Source organism: Typha latifolia, chromosome 1, assembly GCF_019914945.1.
Source record: "Typha latifolia isolate L0001 chromosome 1, TyphaL0001v2, whole genome shotgun sequence".
In the NCBI taxonomy this organism is placed as follows: Eukaryota; Viridiplantae; Streptophyta; class Magnoliopsida; order Poales; family Typhaceae; genus Typha; species Typha latifolia.
Genome location: NC_133086.1, coordinates 8,553,564 through 8,571,980, shown reverse-complemented (window position 1 = coordinate 8,571,980; position 18,417 = coordinate 8,553,564). Strand labels below are relative to the sequence as shown.

The window sequence follows — 18,417 nt, the reverse complement described above, 5'->3', positions numbered from 1 at the left end:
CATCGGACTACTCCTCGGGATTAGCCTACCCTAGGGACATGGTTATTTTTAATAATTTTCTATCAATGGCAGACCTCATTGATAGAGCCCTCCTTTCTTTAGGCTTGGATTAGACTTTTTCTGATTACTCTTGTTCTGCCCTTGCCTAATGTCAGATTATGCCCCACTACGCTTTGCTACCTAAGATACCCCAAAATCGCATACACTCTTTTAGTTCAAGAAAGTCTAGTTAAGAGCATCATGTTTCTCCTAGCTCATCAAGGGCTGGTGGCAGCCAGCCCTTTCTTTTCCCAACCAAGTAGCCTCCTTTCTCTTTAAGCTTTGTTCTGTGCATTGTATCTCAAAATAGTACGTCTTTGACTACCACAATATCAATATTAGAAAAAGGCTATTGGAGGGCATCCTCTCTTTTGATAGAAGGGAGAAGGAGATCCATTTATCTTCGAGAGAGGTTTAGAAGGGCTACCCTAAGAAAGTAGCTGGCCAAAATCTGAGAAGAGTTTCTATAGTGATAACACTTTCATCAACTTTGGTTAGCAGAATGGGATCTAAACACAAAATTCCATCATTCCTTCACTAATGGTTGGAGGAGAAAAAAATTTCATTTCCTTAATCTGGGTAAATAGGGCTCCCACTTTTAACTTATTCAACATCCAAAGGGCATTCTTACATCTGTATTAGAAACTCTTTTGTTCCCTATTTGCCACATGTATAGGTGAACTAAACTTCCATCTTCTTTGACTATAGCTCCCTCCTCGTGCCCCTCACCTCATCGTCTAAGGAGGAGATTCAAGAGGCAGTGCTCAATATGGGGGCAAAGAAAGCCATCAAGCTTGATGACTTTCTTATTTTATTTTATCGTTGGTTATTAGACACCATCGATAGAAGATTTCCTTGTGTCTTCAAAGACTCGTATGACTTTGACACCTGCTTTGCTGGGTGAAACAATCATTTACCTTCATTTCTAAGAATGAGAAAGCTAACATACTTTTTGAATTTTGCTCGATCAATCTTTTAAATTGTAGCTTTAATATAGTGATAAAGGTGTTAAGTGGCGGCCTTAAAATATTGACAAGAGAGTTGGTCATCGAAAACCAATGTGCCTTCCTTAATAGAAAACCTATCTTTGGTTAACTTTCTCTATTGAACAATAATTTCTTTTTAGAGAAATAGTGATGAAAGTTACTAGGTTCAAGCCAATCTTGTCGAAAGGACAAAGTACTGCACCTATACTATAGGAGGAGAATTTCCTTTAAAGGCCACCCTCCAAAATGTTTAGTTATCTGGCGGGGGGGGGTTTTAGGTGATAGGGGCTTTCTAGGTCAAGGTGTTCTTTGACCCGGCCGGAGAATAAAAGTTGGAAAAAAGTGATCCCAAAAAAGTGCTTTGAGATATGAGCTTCCTAGATCTTTCCCAGCATCCCACCAATAAGGATTCGTGTTGTCCGATATCTCATCGTTAAAGCATCCTAGAAGGTTGGACATCCGCATAGCTTGTGAGTGGGACTCCTTCTACAACCTCCTTGATTCCCTTCCTCCTCAACATTGAATTTTATAGATAATGTCTCTTTTGGATCCTTCTCTACTTGCTTTCTCGTCATTGTCATTTCTTTAGAGGCACTTCAGCTAATTCCTGCCCTTCAAATTTTTGGAGCTCTTCATATTGTTTATTGGTGCCATGGATCCTCTTAATTCTGTACACACCTATTAATTCTTGTTGAGTCATCTCCTTATAAATCCCCCTCACTCTCCTATTGTACAGTCTTTCTCTTTCATTTTAATAAATATAATTAGATTTAGCATAGAGAAAAAAAAAAAACTAAAAACATCCATGGTCGGTCCCCTGGCTACATTGAAGGTCATAGGACTAGATCGTTTATATAATGGAGAATGGTTTTATTGGTGTTTTACACTAAAAATATAGTGTATTTTTTTATTTTTATAAATCAAGCATGTTTTGTATTTTCTTTGCAACTATGATGGGATGGGCCCAACAGTTGAGGTGTTTGAAATCAATTCAATTACAATTTATTACATTATTAAATTATGTATTTTTTATATTAAGTAAGTAATACAGTATAATTGAATATTAAGTATATAATATATTTGAATTGGACTTATGTTATTTTGCTAAGTTCAAAGCAGGAATTAATTAAACATACTACTGCAATATTCGCAAAATTATGAGTGTCCAATAACTTTGAATTACGTGTAAATATATGAAACATAATTATTCTTTCAAATTGATGAAGCTTCAATTATTAGTCATCCCATCATAAAAATACAAGTATTTAATAACTATAAATTAGGTAATTAAATTTTTATTCAAATTCATTCATTACGATGCTTCAAACCTACAAACATTTGATAACCAATCTTATTCACTATAAACTAAAACTAAGTAAACTAAATGTAAAATCCATTAGATACTTGCGTAATATATTGTAATGAAACCAATGCTATTTTGGACTGCGAAGAAGAGAAACCATGACACTATTAACATGAAAGAGAATCCTCATATTATAGTTAGATTAGATGGTTATTCCATTCTTAAAACCATACACTAAAAGAGGGGGGGAGAGAGAGAGAGAAGAACAAGAAAACAAAACCATCACCTAGGATTCATTCAAAGGAATATTCGGGGCATATTAGTTCAGTAGTTTTGCAGCAAATAACAGATAATAAATACCAAATTATTAAGCAATATCTCAAAGTAGCCATAAATTTGTGGAGAAAGAAGAGAAAATTAGTAGTAATTTAACGAACCCCAAGCATATGCTTGTATTTTTATTCCCTTCAGTGGAATATACCTGCCATCTTTTATTTCCGGAATCCAAAACCCCCCACGTTCCCTTTGACAGCAACCCATCTTGTCATTCCTTTTATTATACTCCCAATCTCTCCGTATCTACTCTTCCAAGTTCCAAGCTTCCTGATCTCTCTCTTCTTCTCTCTCTCCTGCCGTTCTCTTTTCCTCACGTTATTCTTTTCTTTCTCTCGCTCTCGCTCTCGCTCTCGCTTTCTCTTTCTCTACTAAAACGAGGCAGTCGCCGTAAATTTGAGGAAACACAGGGTGCTGGTTGCGGAATATGACGATCGAGGAGGAGATCAAGGAAGAGCTGGAGGAGGCGCCTCCGCTTCTTGAGGAGAGCTCGGGGCCGCGACGCGTTGCGCTCTTCGTAGAGCCTTCCCCCTTCGCGTTAGTGTCCCTTTTCCCGATCATATGGTTTTTAATTGCGAAGATGACAAAAAAAAATTTCTATTTTCAAAGCAAAGTTTAGAACTTTGCTAGTTGATTCTGAGGAAAAATAAAAGCTTTGGTGAAGATTAAAGGGGCTGTTATCATTATTGTTATTTTTATATTAAATTTGTGGCCCAGCTTTGATGTCTGATTGTGTTCGTGATAGCATTTATTTCTAGTGTCAATGTTCAGATTGTTTGCCTCCGTTGAAACTTTCTTGTTGTTTCTTAATATCCAGTTACATCTCTGGATATAAGAATCGGTTTCAGAATTTTATCAAGCATTTGCGTGAAATGGGGGATGAGGTATGTATGAGCCTTCGTCATATTAATTTTTCATTTAATGAATTGGTTTTGAAATAATTAAGCATGGGGTTTGTAGTTTCCTGTGGATGTAAAGAAGGTATGGAAGAAAATGGATGACAATCCGAAAATTTTAGCAATTTCCTTGTTGTTGCCTGGCGCAGGTCATTGTTGTGACTACCCATGAAGGAGTGCCTCAAGAATTCCATGGAGCAAAGCTGATTGGTTCGTGGAGGTAACCCAAAGTTTCCTTTGGTTCAGCATCAGTCGCTGGTTTTTGTAACTATTTCATGCGCTGCCATGATCATCCTATGTCAATTTTCTATCTCACAACTTCTAATATCCTGGAAGTTTGTTGACATGTAACAGTTTAGGAAAAAATTTAGCTAAACAATTTCCCTCTCAAGTTTTCAATCAAGTAGAACTTTAGTATATCTACAGATCACTGCATTTATATGACATTTATGAAAACTGGTTCTATGATCTTTCAGCTCATTTTGTTTAATATAGGATAATACATTCACAAACAATCTTATCTACTGTAACTCATGGTTCTTTATGTGTACAAAGTTTCCCAATAGCACAGATGAACACACAAGTCTGTATCTACATTTTTATTTTATAATTGGACATTTTGGGCTACTGGATCTCAATCCTTAACTTGACTGTTCACCTACCTGCAGTTTATTGGAAGTATCGATGTTGTTATTCAAGTGATAAAGTTGTTGGAACCATACTGTTCTTCTGCTTATGGTTTTAAATGACTGTTTCCAGTTTTCCCTGCCCAATGTATGAAAGAGTTCCACTCTCGCTGGCGCTTAGCCCAAGAATTATTTCAGAGGTGGCAAAGTTTAAGCCAGACATAATCCATGCATCTTCACCTGGAATTATGGTAATTTTAGATCTGAAAGGCATATCCATTTATTAAATTTAAAATTTTCCTGTTCTCTCATGATCACTTCTTGGTACTTATTTCAGGTATTTGGGGCTCTAGTAATTGCTAAGTTGCTCTGTGTTCCTTTGGTGATGTCGTACCACACGCATGTGCCAGCGTGAGTTGGCTACTGCAAAATTTAGATTCTTATCTGATATGCACTGCAAGAGCAATTACGTTAGAATCTTGATAGTATTGTGGACTAGTGATTTATTAAAAAAATTGTCTTAGTTCTTGCTGAATAATAAACGTTGTGGCCACAAATTTTAGCTAATAGATGTACTCAAAGCACAAGTAGCTAACATTGATAACAACAAATTGGAGCTGATAGTTATATACATATATGCATTATATATATATATATATATATATATATATATATATATATATATATATTCATAAGAACAGTTACATGTATAAATATGAATACATATGTTACAGTACTTAGTAAGATCTGATGAGCTCAACAGAGTACTAAACTTGTTTGACACATCTGTAGTTTTGCCAGTAAAAAATTGAAAGAAAAGATAGTACAGATTGTTAATGGTTCATGATGTTAAGCAATAAATGCAGCAATAGATATGTACACGTGTGAAATATGTTATTTATACAAGGCAAAAAAGATGAACATGAAAAGCTTGATGACACCCAAAATCTGCTGCAGACTTTTACTTGAGCAAGCTTGTGATTTTTTACCAACCATAATTATGCCCTCTTTGTGATTTATCTGCTCCTTCAACTGGAGGCATTACTGACAATATTGGGAGATGACACCATAAACTTAATATTCTTTTAAACTTCCATTTGATATCAACAACACCAGAATTCCTCATTTTCCAATTTCCTGAAGGTATTTGCAGTTATATGTGTGTATATCATTGCTTAAGATATACCTTAATAAATTATAGTCTGGCACTTGTAATTAAATTTACCATTATTTGAGAGTTAGTTACTGTGCTAATTTGATTCTCATGGTTGCTTGGCAGATACATTCCTAGGTACACTTTTAGTTGGTTGGTAGAGCCAATGTGGCATATCATAAGTAAGCAACTTTTTTCTATTTCTGGTGTCTTGTTTCAACTGTCTCCATTTGTTACACCGGTTGGTACTGATTCTCTAATTACCCTCTAAGGATTCCTTCATAGAGCTGCTGATCTTACTCTAGTGCCTTCAGCTGCTATTGGCAAGGATTTTCAAGATGCTCATGTGATATCAGGTTAATGGAAATGCATTATTCTTTTCAAGTAAACTTATTCTACTTCTGCTAAAGGCTAATTGCTTACTATCTTTCCTTCCCCCTCTTCAGCTAATAAAATATGCCTTTGGAACAAGGGTGTTGATTCTGAAAGCTTCCACCCCCGATACCGAAGGCATGAGATGCGCATCAGGCTAAGGTACCTTGCTGCTCCTATCATCCCTCTGTCTTAACCACTGAATAAGCACACATCAATTGGAACACAAGAACAGTACTTGAACTAATCACTGAGGTTAATTTGTGATATGTTTCCTCTCTTGTTAGTGATGGTGAACCAGAAAAACCGTTGATAATTCATGTTGGGCGCTTTGGACGTGAGAAGAACCTGGATTTCCTCAAAAGGTGATTTCTCTTTTTTCAGATTTGTAACTTATGAACATGATCTGAATGACAGAGGGCTTGTTTTTTTAATCTATGTTGTTTCTGATCAGCTTTTAGGAAACAGGCAGTTTCTGTTGTAGCCCCTCCTTTCTTTAAAATTGTGCTTTATGGCAACTATATCATAGCCAAACAGAAGAAATTTCAGGTAATAGTTGGGGATAATGGGGAGGGGATGAGACAATTTCTTCTTTTTTTTCCTTTCTTTTGCTTTTATGATAGTAGCCAACTATACTGTGTCTTCCCAACAAGTGGCAGCCCTCAGCTTTCAAATGGGCCACAATGTACACCGGTCACTAACATGGACTTGAATGTCCTGGACACTATCTCAGCCTTTATCAGCCTGTTATACTTGCTGAGTTGGCAGGACTTAGAACCCAAACACCTGACTAGCTCGGCAAGTATCCTAACGAACTGAAACTAGCCAGATTAACTGAACAAAACGGTGCAACAAACTTCTAGAGAATTATGTAATTATAGGTTTTGATCTATCAGACCCCAGAAAGGTATGCGTAATCCATCTGATACATAACACTATGTATCAAACAATAATGTTATCCAATTGCTTTTTTTATTTATCTTGTTTTTTCACGACAGATTAATATAGACAATTGACTGTAATCATTCTTTTGTTATTATATGTTGTGACTGTTCTCCACATTGCACACTGATCCTGCATATGTGATTGAGCAGGGTAATGGACAGGTTGCCTGGAGTCAGAATTGCTTTTGTAGGAGATGGACCATACAGGTACGTTATCTCACCCTATTTGTGGCAAGATGTGTATGTCAAATGCTGATAATACTGCTGTCTTGTTCAGTCCTAATTTAGAATTTTCCTGAAGAACGATAATGTAGAGTTATATACTAGCTCACTCTGTTACCTTCTTTTACAATTAATTGGATCTTCTAAAGCCGATCTTTGGAGAAGAGGCATATGACTGGCACGCAAGAACTCTACCTTTCAATTCCTGAGATTGTACTGTATTGGTTGTTAACATGGTCTCTTGATGTCTTGGCAGGCGTGACCTGGAAAAGATGTTCACAGGCATGCCTGTGGTGTTCACAGGAATGTTTCAAGGCGACGAGCTCTCCCAGGCATATGCCAGTGGTGATGTTTTTGTGATGCCTTCGGAATCCGAGACCCTTGGACAAGTTGTATTGGAGTCCATGTCATCAGGTGTTCCTGTTGTTGCTGCTCGTGCAGGAGGTATACCAGATATTATACCCGAGGATCAGGAGGGCAAAACCAGCTTCTTATTCACACCAGGAGACCTTGACGACTGCGTGGGCAAGATTCAACTCCTCTTATCCTCCAACGAATTCAGAGAAGCCATGGGCAAGACTGCCAGGGAGGCAATGGAGAAGTGTGACTGGAGGGCGGCCTCTAAGAAGATTCGCAATGAGAACTACAGCGCTGCAATCTGGTACTGGAGGAAGAAGAGGGAAGAACTGCTTAAACCCTTTCAGTGGTTGATCCAAATGTTCCAATCACATCCAGAAGTGCCTAAACTTGAGGCCAGAAAGATGTAGATTGCCCTTAATGAAGAGCAATTGTGTGTCCATAAGTATTGCGCATTGGATTTATTTTCTTGTAAATTATCGTAGTAGTGCAAAAAGTTAGTTAATCAGGTATGATTTGTATTTAGATGGGGTAACAATGATGCAAGAATTTATGTAATGTGATACTAACAATTATTCTGGGGAATCCTTGAGAATTTTTTTTTTCCGTTTCAGACCCTACATTATGTATATATTGCGTTTCTAGTCCCATAAGGATAGCTATCACCTATAATAACCCGATAAAGTAATTTATCCTAACTTAAGATTAAACTTAACCATCCTCAATTTTGAAAAAAATAATCGAAATCTTCGAATCCTAGTAAGATTCGGATAACTTACTACGTCGTACTGTTCTAATACGACTGAAACTCCTACGTGCTAATCTAAATAAATCCGTTGATGCCATCTACTTTCCATGCACATCCTCCTCCGGCTCCATGGCGGCGAACTCGACAAGGCGGCGCCTCCTGCCGGACTCCATCGATCTAGAGAGTTCGTACATTGACGTTGACGCCGACGCCGACTATGAGCACGACCGCCGGCCGAATCTCCAGTTGAGATTCTTGCGCTGGGTGGGCGGCATAGCCCGAAAGGTGGAGAGGAACCTCCTCTCGTGGATTCTGGCGTTCATCATCGTTTTGACGGTGATGATAGCGGCGGCGTCGACGTGCGGTCGGATGTCGTGCTTCGGCGAGGAGCCGGTAGTACTGCGTCAGGCCGCCGGCGCCGGCGGCGACCCTTTGGGTTGGAGGGATGAGAGGCTGTTGACGCCCCTCAAGTTCCATAAATCTCCGGTTTGAGATTAATTATAATCTTTCTCTTTTCGCTAATTAGACTGCATTGCTTAGTTATTTATTTATCTTGTTATGTAATATAATGACTTTGTTGTTCATCTTCTTGCTTAGCTATATAGCCATCTAAGTAAATTAAGCGCACTTGGGTTAAATTTTTAGTTAATTTTTGTGGTGTATATTATTGTGCTTTCTTTTATACCTAGATCTTTTCGTTCTTCCTTTCTTGGCTTGTGAGTGTATATAATATATATATATATAGTTAATTATTTTGTTCTTTGGATAGTTAACCGGTTTAAATCTATTATCCCAATCATCCTTTATATATCTTTCTCCTTCCTAAGGTTTGAATCAAGTATCATTTAATTCAAGATCGACAGACTCAAATTAGGCTCGAATAGAACTCAGCTTAAATTCCACCAAGCTGCCGAGCTTTGATCTCATGGGCATAAAGCATGTGTTAACGTTGTGCTTAGTGTTACCTTTATGCCCATCTAATTAACTCTATTTTTACTCAATAATTTCCACAGCTCCCTGAGATTTGGTTGAAGCCAGATAGTGCTGGATACACCCAGTGCATTGAAGGATCAAAAGATCAACTCGGTAAATTTCTATCTTTTAATCTTGTACCCCTTTTTCTTTAATATTTAAGTTATCTTTCTTCCAAATTAATCCTAATAGGTCTACTAATCTCTATGTAGCAATAAACAATCCGACAAACGGCTACCTCGTAGTCCGTTCTAATGGGGGTCTAAATCAGATGAGATTAGGGGTAAAGTATCCAACTCCTAATACTAATCCTTGTACTAATTAATTCTATTTAGCATGCTATAATTGCAATATTTGTCTAACTTAGCCACATATATTAATGCAGATAAGTGATATTGTTGCTGTAGCAAAGCTAATGAACGCCACATTAGTGATCCCTACCTTGGATGACACCTCATTTTGGAGAGATCCAAGGTACGATTTTTTTTTTTTATGGGGTTTATTTAGTTGAGCTCATAAGCTTTTTGGGCTAAATAAAAAGGATTTTCTTTTGCTCGTATACTCTTCAAAAATCTCTTATTTTCTTTTATGTTCTTCTAAGATTGATATTTACATGTATACTCCTTGTATTCATCTTGTTACTTTTCAATTAAAGTCTCAATAACTTTATAATAAATAAATAAAAATATTCTTAACTAAAATTCTTTTGATAGTTTTATCGTTTTATGTCTAAATTGTTTGAATTTTAATAATTAGTTAACTCCAAAGAATATCTATAAGAAAATTAAGAATTTTAAAGGGTATACATATAGATACCAAATATAGAGAGGCATACAAGTAAATAGGAGATTTTAGAAGAGTATATATATGCAAGAATAATAAAAATAAAAAGATCATTAAATATAAACCTGATATCTAATTGACCTCACGATACTTATCATTGATCGGTAGAACTCGACCGTTAGATTACAGTTGCCAGATAATTCTTTATTAGTTATCGAACTCATGATACCTATTATTGGTTGGTAGAATCCAACCATTAGATTACAGTTGTCATGATAATTCTTTTTTGTTGATTTAGAAAGCTAATAAATTATTGGATGCATGCAGTGAGTTCAAAGACATATTTGACGTAGATCACTTCAAAGATTACCTGAAATATGACATTCCGATAGTGGATTCCCTCCCCAAAGCCTATCAAAATGTCACACCAAATCAGATTGCACCAATCTCGTGGTCTAAGGTACGTATGATAATTTCTATATATGTTTACAACCTAGCTTCTTAGTTAATTTATTTATAATTCCTAACAGTAACAATAATAATAATAATAATAATAATAATAATAATAATAAAAGGTCTCCTTATTTCTGTGAACAGACTTCTTATTACAAAGCTCTCTCAAGCCTCTTCAAGCATCACAAGGTGGTGAAATTTTCACACACGGATTGCCGGCTTGCCAACAATAACATCCCTCCTTCAGTTCAGAGGCTACGTTGCCGCGCCAACTATGGAGCACTTCGATTCACCAAGCAGATTGAACAACTTGGGGATAAGATTGTTGATAGGATGACAAATTCCAACAACAATCCTTATATCGCTCTCCATCTTAGGTAATTTTATGTCCGATTACAATCGTTCTATTACCTAATAACTTGAGTTATTGTGTCAACTAGTTATTTGTAGCTTCTTCGAGTTTAGATAATATTAATGTGATTCGCTTAAGCTTTTGGATCAAACTGGTTATCCTGACCTGTACTGCATTATAGGTACGAAAAGGATATGCTCGCGTTTACAGGTTGCGACCACAACTTGACCTTAGAGGAGGCAGAAGAGATCCGCAAATTGCGGTATTCGGTGAAGCACTGGAAGGAGAAGAAGATCAACGGGACTGCGAGGCGGCTGGAAGGGCGGTGCCCGATGACTCCCCGCGAAACGGCGGTATTCCTTAAGGCTCTAGGGTTTCCTTCCAGCACAAACATCTACGTTGCTGCAGGTGATATCTATGGAAGAAACAGCATGGATGCACTAAGGGAAGCATACCCTAATCTCCACACACACCGTACCCTAACTACAGGGGACGAAATAGAACCTTTTGAGAAACACCAGAGTAGATTGGCTGCAGTGGATTACCACGTCTCACTTCGCAGTGATGCGTTCATGTATACTCATGATGGTAACATGGCTAAAGCAGTGAGAGGTCATAGAAGATTTGAAGGATTTCTCAAGACCATTGATCCAGATAGGTATATATATACATGCATGCATGCATGCATTATTAATATTATTCATTCGATTTGTTAAAACTATGCTAACCTTTATGTGTATATAATTAGGGAGAAGATTGTGAGGTTGATTGATGAACTGGATGAGGGGAAGATAAGTTGGAAAACGTTCGAAGATGAGGTGAGAAAGTCCCATGCAAATAGATTTGGAGGTCCATATGCAAGGCAACCTGGAGCTGCACCAAAGAAAGAAGAGCACTTCTATGCAAATCCCTTCCCTGGATGCATGTGTGAGAAAAGATAGAGTGAGAGCTTGACAGATAATTAATTAGGTTTACGTACTTCTTAGCCAACATACTGATGTAGAAAAACTATATTCTTTTCTTTCCTTTTTATGGTCTTTTAATTCGTTGTCTGGGAGAGTGGAGCTGTTCATCCACAAAGGATGATGGAGAGGAAGATAAATGACCTTCTGATCAGCATGATTCTGTTTTTCTTTTTGGTTTAGAACGTAGAACATAAAGATAACTGTACAAAATAAATGATTTGATATATAAATTTAAATTTAAGTTTTCTCATTTATTTTATATATAAGTGTTGCATACTTGCGGGCATGTAATAAAATAAGTGAATGATAGGAGATAAGATATATAGGTGATAAAATTAGGTGGAGAAATTGAGTGATAATTTTTTATTTGTCAAATAAAATAGATAGGCGATACGTAGACTGTATTCTAAAAATAATTTTAGTCGAATTAAGGAGAAAATTATAACTGGACTTATGTGTAAAATAACATAACAAATATTTTTAATCTAGAATATATATAATTTAATAATTTTTTAAAATTTAAAGTAGTGTTCACTAATCTAGATTAGGAAAAGAGATATATCAAGCTAAAAGAAAGGACGGACATGTCATCGATCACTCTCCTAAGAATTATACTAAGAAAAATAAACACTAATTTAAATATGTACATGATCCAATATTAACTCTCAAGATGGGCTGCAAATGTGTTTTATCGTTATCATGGATAAAAGAGAAAATAGTAAAGAGAAAGGCAAAGCTTTAGATCGAACATGCATGAGCTTGATGAAGCCTCCGAATAAAATAGCAATCGATCTAAAGTTGTAATCCAGATTTTGCACTGTAACTTTATTTTTGAAATAGATTAATGCTTAAATTTAGAGTAAGTAAAAATAGAGTTTGTTAGGTTTTTATTGTTGGCAATTGTGAACAAAATATTCTAAGTATTTTTATATATGTATATGAGCATTTATACAAGTCTAAAAAATATTTATTTTAAAAAATTGCAAGATTAATGAAGAAGAGTTTAAGAGTTCACATCGTGTTCACATAAAATAAGGAGTAAGTAAAAATAGAGTTAAATCACATGATAAACTGTAATATTTTACCCTTAAATTTATTTAGATTTTGCACCAACTTTATTTTTGATTGAGATGATTGAGGCAATTAATCAATTACACCTCGTCTTACATCATGTACTATTAATTGTCCCTCAAATATCAATACTGTTTTGATGGTTTATTAACTATTTTCTCTAATCATATTAATTAAGGGAGAAGAATGAAAAATAGGAAATTTTTATTTTACCATTTGTGTGGTTAAGACTAAATTTAATTCACCCCATATATATAGTTTCGTTTATGTCATTTTACATTCTAATGGTTATATTCAAACTGAAGTTGTTATATAATTTTTAAGGCATCTAAAATAATACTGATTAAACTTCAAATGATAAATAATGATAAAAAAATATGCATATATTTAATATATATATATATATCATATCTTTATTATTTGAAATTTGATCCTTATTATTTTTTAGTGTATCAAAAAGATTATCTAAATATCTACAATTTTATTTATAATAAGTATTTTTAAATTTAACCTATAATATAAAAATATATATATAATTTTAGTTTAAATATAATTTTAAAGGGTAAAGTAACAGAAATGTAATTAGTAAATTTAGGTCTAACCACATGGTTAAAACTCACGTAGTTTGCTTATAAAAAAATAAGAAAAAGATAAAGAGATTTATCACGAGATAATGATGCATATTTTAATTTTAATCCTAATATCTAGTTTTAAAAAATAGAAAAAATAAATTAAAAAGTGGGATAAGAAAAAAAAAAATATCGTTATAGAGATCAAATTATGACGATTCTTTATCATGTGGGCTTCGCAGACCAAGTCTTGTCCAACGTTGGCATTAACTTTGTAACTTTGTATGTGAATAGACTTGATCAATGACTTGATTAGGTATTACGTTGGCCTTCCTCGTAGGTTAGACTTGAGTTTAATTTGATTGAATTTTAGTTAGCCCATTGACAAGCTTATTAATGAGCTAATCTTTTGAAACTCTTTTTACTCTTTTTTTCATAAAGAGGATGAGAACGTTTATGACTGATATAGACGTGAGGGAAAAAAATAGAAGAGAAATTAGGTTTTGTCTGTTGCTAGAGAAGATCTTACTACATTACAAAAAGGATTCTTCAATGTTGATACACTTGTATTTTTTTAAATAAAGTCATTTCAGATCTATAATAAAATATAAAAAACTAATTTCTACACTAAATTAACTCGTACAAGTAATTTTACCTATTAGCAAGAGAGTAATATCTCTAGAGATAGTTGCATCTATGGAAAACGTGAGGCCATCTATTTGGAATAGGATCTCTATATATAATATTCTTATGTATTTTAACGGTATGATATATTATTAGTCTATTACTTAATAGTTTAATTAGATCAACTTATTATTTGATATGTCTAAAGTTTAAATTTAATTTATTTTATCTATTAGTTATCTTTCAAGTAGTTAGGGTCATTGCTTTGGACTTTGTTCCCTTGGTGTGAAAGTAAATAGTTTAGTTCTTTGCTATTTAGAGTTTATCAAAATCGATTGAGCTTATAATTTAGGATTATTAGGATTAACTTTGGTGTTAAGGAAATCGACCTTGCTTTTCTTATACATGATAAAATGAGAGACAAGGTATGGGATTAAATATAGAAAGATACCAAAATTTTGTAGAAAGCAAACATCATGATGAAACAATAATAACCCAAGAAATCGAGAGAAAAAAAAACATCTCAAGTAATAACAATAACACACCGATCCAATCAGAAAAAAGAAAACTATAGAGTCAGTCTTACCCCCAGTAAACTTCTTTACTATGTGTAGCGAAATATAAATCTTTTTCATATCGCATTGGAACTAGACATACATATAAATATAAATATTCTTAAGATATCAAAGAACTCTTGAAACTAAAATAATTCACAACAAGGCTACTTACGCTTAGACCTAATGTAAAACAATAATTCACATTTGATTTTAATTCACAAGGCATAAATTAATTTAGAGAAGGAAAAGAAAAAAGTAGAAGCAAATTACAAAGACAATCACCCCTCTAATTGCGCTAAAGATTTGGCTTAAAAGTGTGATGTTCAATGCTTTTATTGATCTTTTATGACAGTGTAGCGATTTGTCTAAAATTTCATTTTACTTCAATTCTATATTTAGGCTTAATACAATATATTTATTATTTTCCGTCAAGCAGCAAGCGAAGCTTGTTCCAAATATCATCTCTTATTCATTGAATACTATCTCAACTATAAAAGAGAGAGAGAGAGAGAGAGAGAGAGAGAGAGAGAGAGAGTCGCAAGTCTTCTTGCTACCATGCATCATGCGAAGTCTTCCAAGAATATAAAGTATTAAATATATGTAATGCAGCACCGCATTAAGATTTCCTTTAGAATAATAATGATCAAAGACTTGCACATTAGAAAAAGTAAGTAAGCCAGCCTCATTTGGTCTCTTATAAATAGCAGTCTGCTCACGTCTCCTCCATTATTCCTAGTGGTTTGAAAATTATACATAATATAATTGCACTTGGTTTATTGAGTGTTTATCTAGAATTTCTATTTTCAAATTGGCATATTTCTAGATGTTTTGAACCAAGTAAATGGAAATGGATAAGAAAGTTCGTACTGTGGGTTTTGAAGCTTCCATCACGCTTCTAAATGGAAAACTAAAAGTCCAAGCAATAATTAACGGAAGCCTTTCCCGCGTGTTTTTCAACCAGAGGGAAATAAGCGCGTTCTCATACGTGGCAGGATCCGATTGGTCCCAATGCCTCCTCGCCGAATATAACTAATTGAATCTTTTTTTTTTAATGTTTTAAAATTTAAAATTTAAAGCCACAGACGACACCAAAATTATCGCAGACTTTCTCGGAACTCTCTCTCTCTCTTTCTCTTTCTCTTTCTCTCTCTCCTCCTCCTCCTCTCCCTCCTTATTCAACTCTCTATATATACCTCCCCCAACCCTCTCAGCTAAACCCAAACCCAAACCGTAGCATTTGAACAATCGCCTATTGCCCACCTAAATAGTAATACCAATGGCTTCATCTCTCAAGATGGCAGTGATCCTCCTCTCCTCCGTCTCTCTCCTCCTCCCTTCAGCTCTCGGTACGTAGATAAGAGATTTTTACTTCTTTTATATTTTATACAAGATTTAATTTAGCGAGCTTTGTAATAAATTTTTTTTTTTTTTTTGTCTCTATGTATATAGCTGGTGTGATATGCGAGGAGCTGCCGCAAGATTTGTGCGCGTTCTCGATCTCGTGGTCGTCGAAGCGGTGCTTGCTGGAGAGCGTGCCGCACAGCGGCGGAAGGCCGACGGAGTACCAATGCCGGACGTCGGACGTGGTGGTGGAGAGAATGTCGAATTGGATCGAGACGGAGGAGTGCGTGAGGACGTGCGGCGTCGACCGGAACACCGTCGGGATCTCGTCGGACTCACTCCTCGAGCCGCAATTCACCCAGAAGCTATGCTCGCCGGCGTGCTACCAGAACTGCCCTAACATCGTCGACCTTTACTTCAATCTCGCCGCCGGAGAAGGTAATTTTTTTTTTTTCTTAATAGATTCTTTTATCGTCTACGTAGCTGCCTGCATTTAAATGTTTACTATTTCTATTTTGACAATTATCGGACAACGATATATACCTAAAGTTGTTACGTGGGTGCAAAGTGTCACATAAATAAAGAATTAGAAGGGAAATAATAAAGCCTTCTCCTTTACTTTACTTCTACTAGAAGAAAGAAAAATAAAAGAGAGACTCCTTTCTCACGAATATGTGATTCAACACTATCTTATATATATATATATATATATATATATATATATATCTATTTAAAGCACAGTGCTTTTGGAATTTATTCTCGACAAATATTCTCCGCTAACAAATTTGACTAGAAGGTATTAAAAGTAGAATAGTTCATCATGATTAAACTTGATTTAAAGAAATTTGAAAAAAAAAGAGGCTATTTATGACTGGAGGCATTTCCTCTATATTCTAAATTTAATATTTCTTCCGTTATTTATTGGCTAATTAATTACCATTGAAATTTTGGACATGAACAGGTGTTTTCCTATCAGACCTATGTCAGGCTCAACGTGTGAACCCTCACCGAGCCATGGTGGAACTCATGAGCTCCGGCGCGGCCCCCGGCCCCGTCGCCGGTGGTTCTGTCAGCAAACTTGAGGCTTTTGCTCCTGCCCCTGCCCCTGCTTCTTCGTAATTAATTACCTCGAGAGAGTTATTACCTGGGATTCTTTGCTTTACCTCATGATGCATGATTTAATTAGTGTCTATATTGTTCAAGAATAATAATTGTTAGCAGAGCAGCGGATGGTGTATTAATATTTCAGGACATTTGTATCTTAATTTATGTGAGGCAAATTCTTTGATGCATATGTATGCCGACAAAGGATGGAAGAACTATTTGTATGAATTGGTGATTTGATAATTATGAATGTATACATTTAAATTCTTCTCGAGAACTTAATTATTTGTATGGAATGGCTGGCCTGATGCACCTACGGATTACTTTGTAATCGTGAATGCTTGAATGAATTTTTTACGGACTTTGATTAGGAAAAAAAAAAAGGATGGAAGAACCCAAGATGAAGAGAGAATAAGAAAAGCATCAGGAAAAAAAAATTACCTTTGGTATTGTTGATCAATAGCGAACTTCGACAGAGATATTAATATATCTCAACCTCTACTAATGTTGGTAGAATTTGTGAGAAGTGATCAGCTTATGCAGCTTCCATCATCATAATATTTTTGTGATCATGCAAGAATATTTTCCCCGGATGAAGAAAGGAGGAGTAAATTAATGGCTAGAGGAGGTATCCAAAGGGATGGCATGATCCTAAATTGGTGCACAAAAGGATCAATGCGATCCCTTTGGATGCTTCCTTTGAGCCATTGCTAATGAGATGAACTCTCTCTCTCTCTCTATAAGAGCCCAACATGCTAAAAGGTGAAGAGAGGTGTTGTGGAAGAACACTCAAACCAAAAGGAATCCCTTTTAAAGGAATAATTTCCACCATATAAAGAAATACTTAACTAGCTAAGTTGCCAATAAGGCCTCCTGTTTGTTGAGAATATAAATTATAATTTAAAGGATTTTCTTTTACATAATTATCATTAAAATCTTTTGATTCTTTTTAGAATTGTAACGAAAATATTTATAAATTATATTAATAAATGCATATAGATAATTAAAATACCTACCTTTGAGTGTAAAATAATTGCTATTCTTTTCTTACAAAAAGTAAGAATTTTCTCTTGTACTATGATATTAGATAATAATATTGAATAACTTTCAGATCATTTTTGATCAATTTATACAAGGTAAACATAGTATTCTTTTAATCTTATTTTAAAATGTGAAGTTAGTGATTGCAGAATCTATTGATCAGACGTTTCTGTTTCTCTAGTCCATACGACTCATTCTTATAAGATTCTTATCTGAATTAAGTACTTGCACTCTGCTATGAACTTTGCTTTTGCCACTAATAAATCCTAAAAGGTTTTTGAGTTTATAAGATTGAATAAAGTTGAGAAACATTATATATATATATATATATATATATATATATATATATATATATATATAAGGGAAGATTAATTGCACAAAAGTGGCCAAACATTTTGGTGTAGAATTATAATATTCAATCATGCATCCATGTCTACTTATAATGTAGTCATCTCTTGAAAGCTATGTTAATTATCTCTCAGTTAATGGACTTCATTTGCATCATAGTCATATACTTATGGCAAGCTAGTTTATTAAAGTGAAGTTTTATATAATTATCACTGAAAACTTCAAAAATTGATCATAATAACAATTTTGAAAAAGCAT

General features: G+C 34.9%; 3 protein-coding genes across 4 annotated transcripts; all 3 read left to right on the top strand.

Moving 5' to 3' along the window:
• Window positions 1–2,855: 2,855 nt before the first annotated feature.
• Window positions 2,856–7,837, top strand: LOC140802762 (sulfoquinovosyl transferase SQD2-like). 2 transcript variants are annotated; one of them, XM_073158367.1, is made up of 11 exons: window positions 2,856–3,198; window positions 3,479–3,545; window positions 3,707–3,777; window positions 4,317–4,434; window positions 4,521–4,594; window positions 5,463–5,518; window positions 5,609–5,692; window positions 5,783–5,870; window positions 5,996–6,073; window positions 6,803–6,859; window positions 7,131–7,837. In XM_073158367.1, exons 1-11 carry the CDS (start codon window positions 3,089–3,091, stop codon window positions 7,639–7,641), a joined length of 1,314 nt encoding a protein of 437 aa, XP_073014468.1. In that variant the 5' UTR covers window positions 2,856–3,088; the 3' UTR covers window positions 7,642–7,837. The 2 variants fall into 2 exon arrangements, with proteins under 2 accessions (XP_073014468.1, XP_073014469.1); XM_073158368.1 differs by having other exon boundaries at window positions 2,963–3,198; window positions 4,226–4,434.
• A 271-nt stretch (window positions 7,838–8,108) lies between these two features.
• Window positions 8,109–11,480, top strand: LOC140780329 (O-fucosyltransferase 19-like). Its single transcript, XM_073125788.1, has 8 exons — window positions 8,109–8,465; window positions 8,993–9,065; window positions 9,164–9,234; window positions 9,337–9,425; window positions 10,062–10,194; window positions 10,332–10,564; window positions 10,721–11,197; window positions 11,288–11,480. The coding sequence occupies exons 1-8, from the start codon at window positions 8,109–8,111 to the stop codon at window positions 11,478–11,480; spliced, it is 1,626 nt and encodes a 541-aa protein (XP_072981889.1).
• A 4,058-nt stretch (window positions 11,481–15,538) lies between these two features.
• Window positions 15,539–17,047, top strand: LOC140794968 (uncharacterized). Its single transcript, XM_073147272.1, has 3 exons — window positions 15,539–15,671; window positions 15,775–16,104; window positions 16,628–17,047. Exons 1-3 carry the CDS (start codon window positions 15,602–15,604, stop codon window positions 16,783–16,785), a joined length of 558 nt encoding a protein of 185 aa, XP_073003373.1. The 5' UTR covers window positions 15,539–15,601; the 3' UTR covers window positions 16,786–17,047.
• The last annotated feature ends 1,370 nt before the right edge of the window (window positions 17,048–18,417 follow it).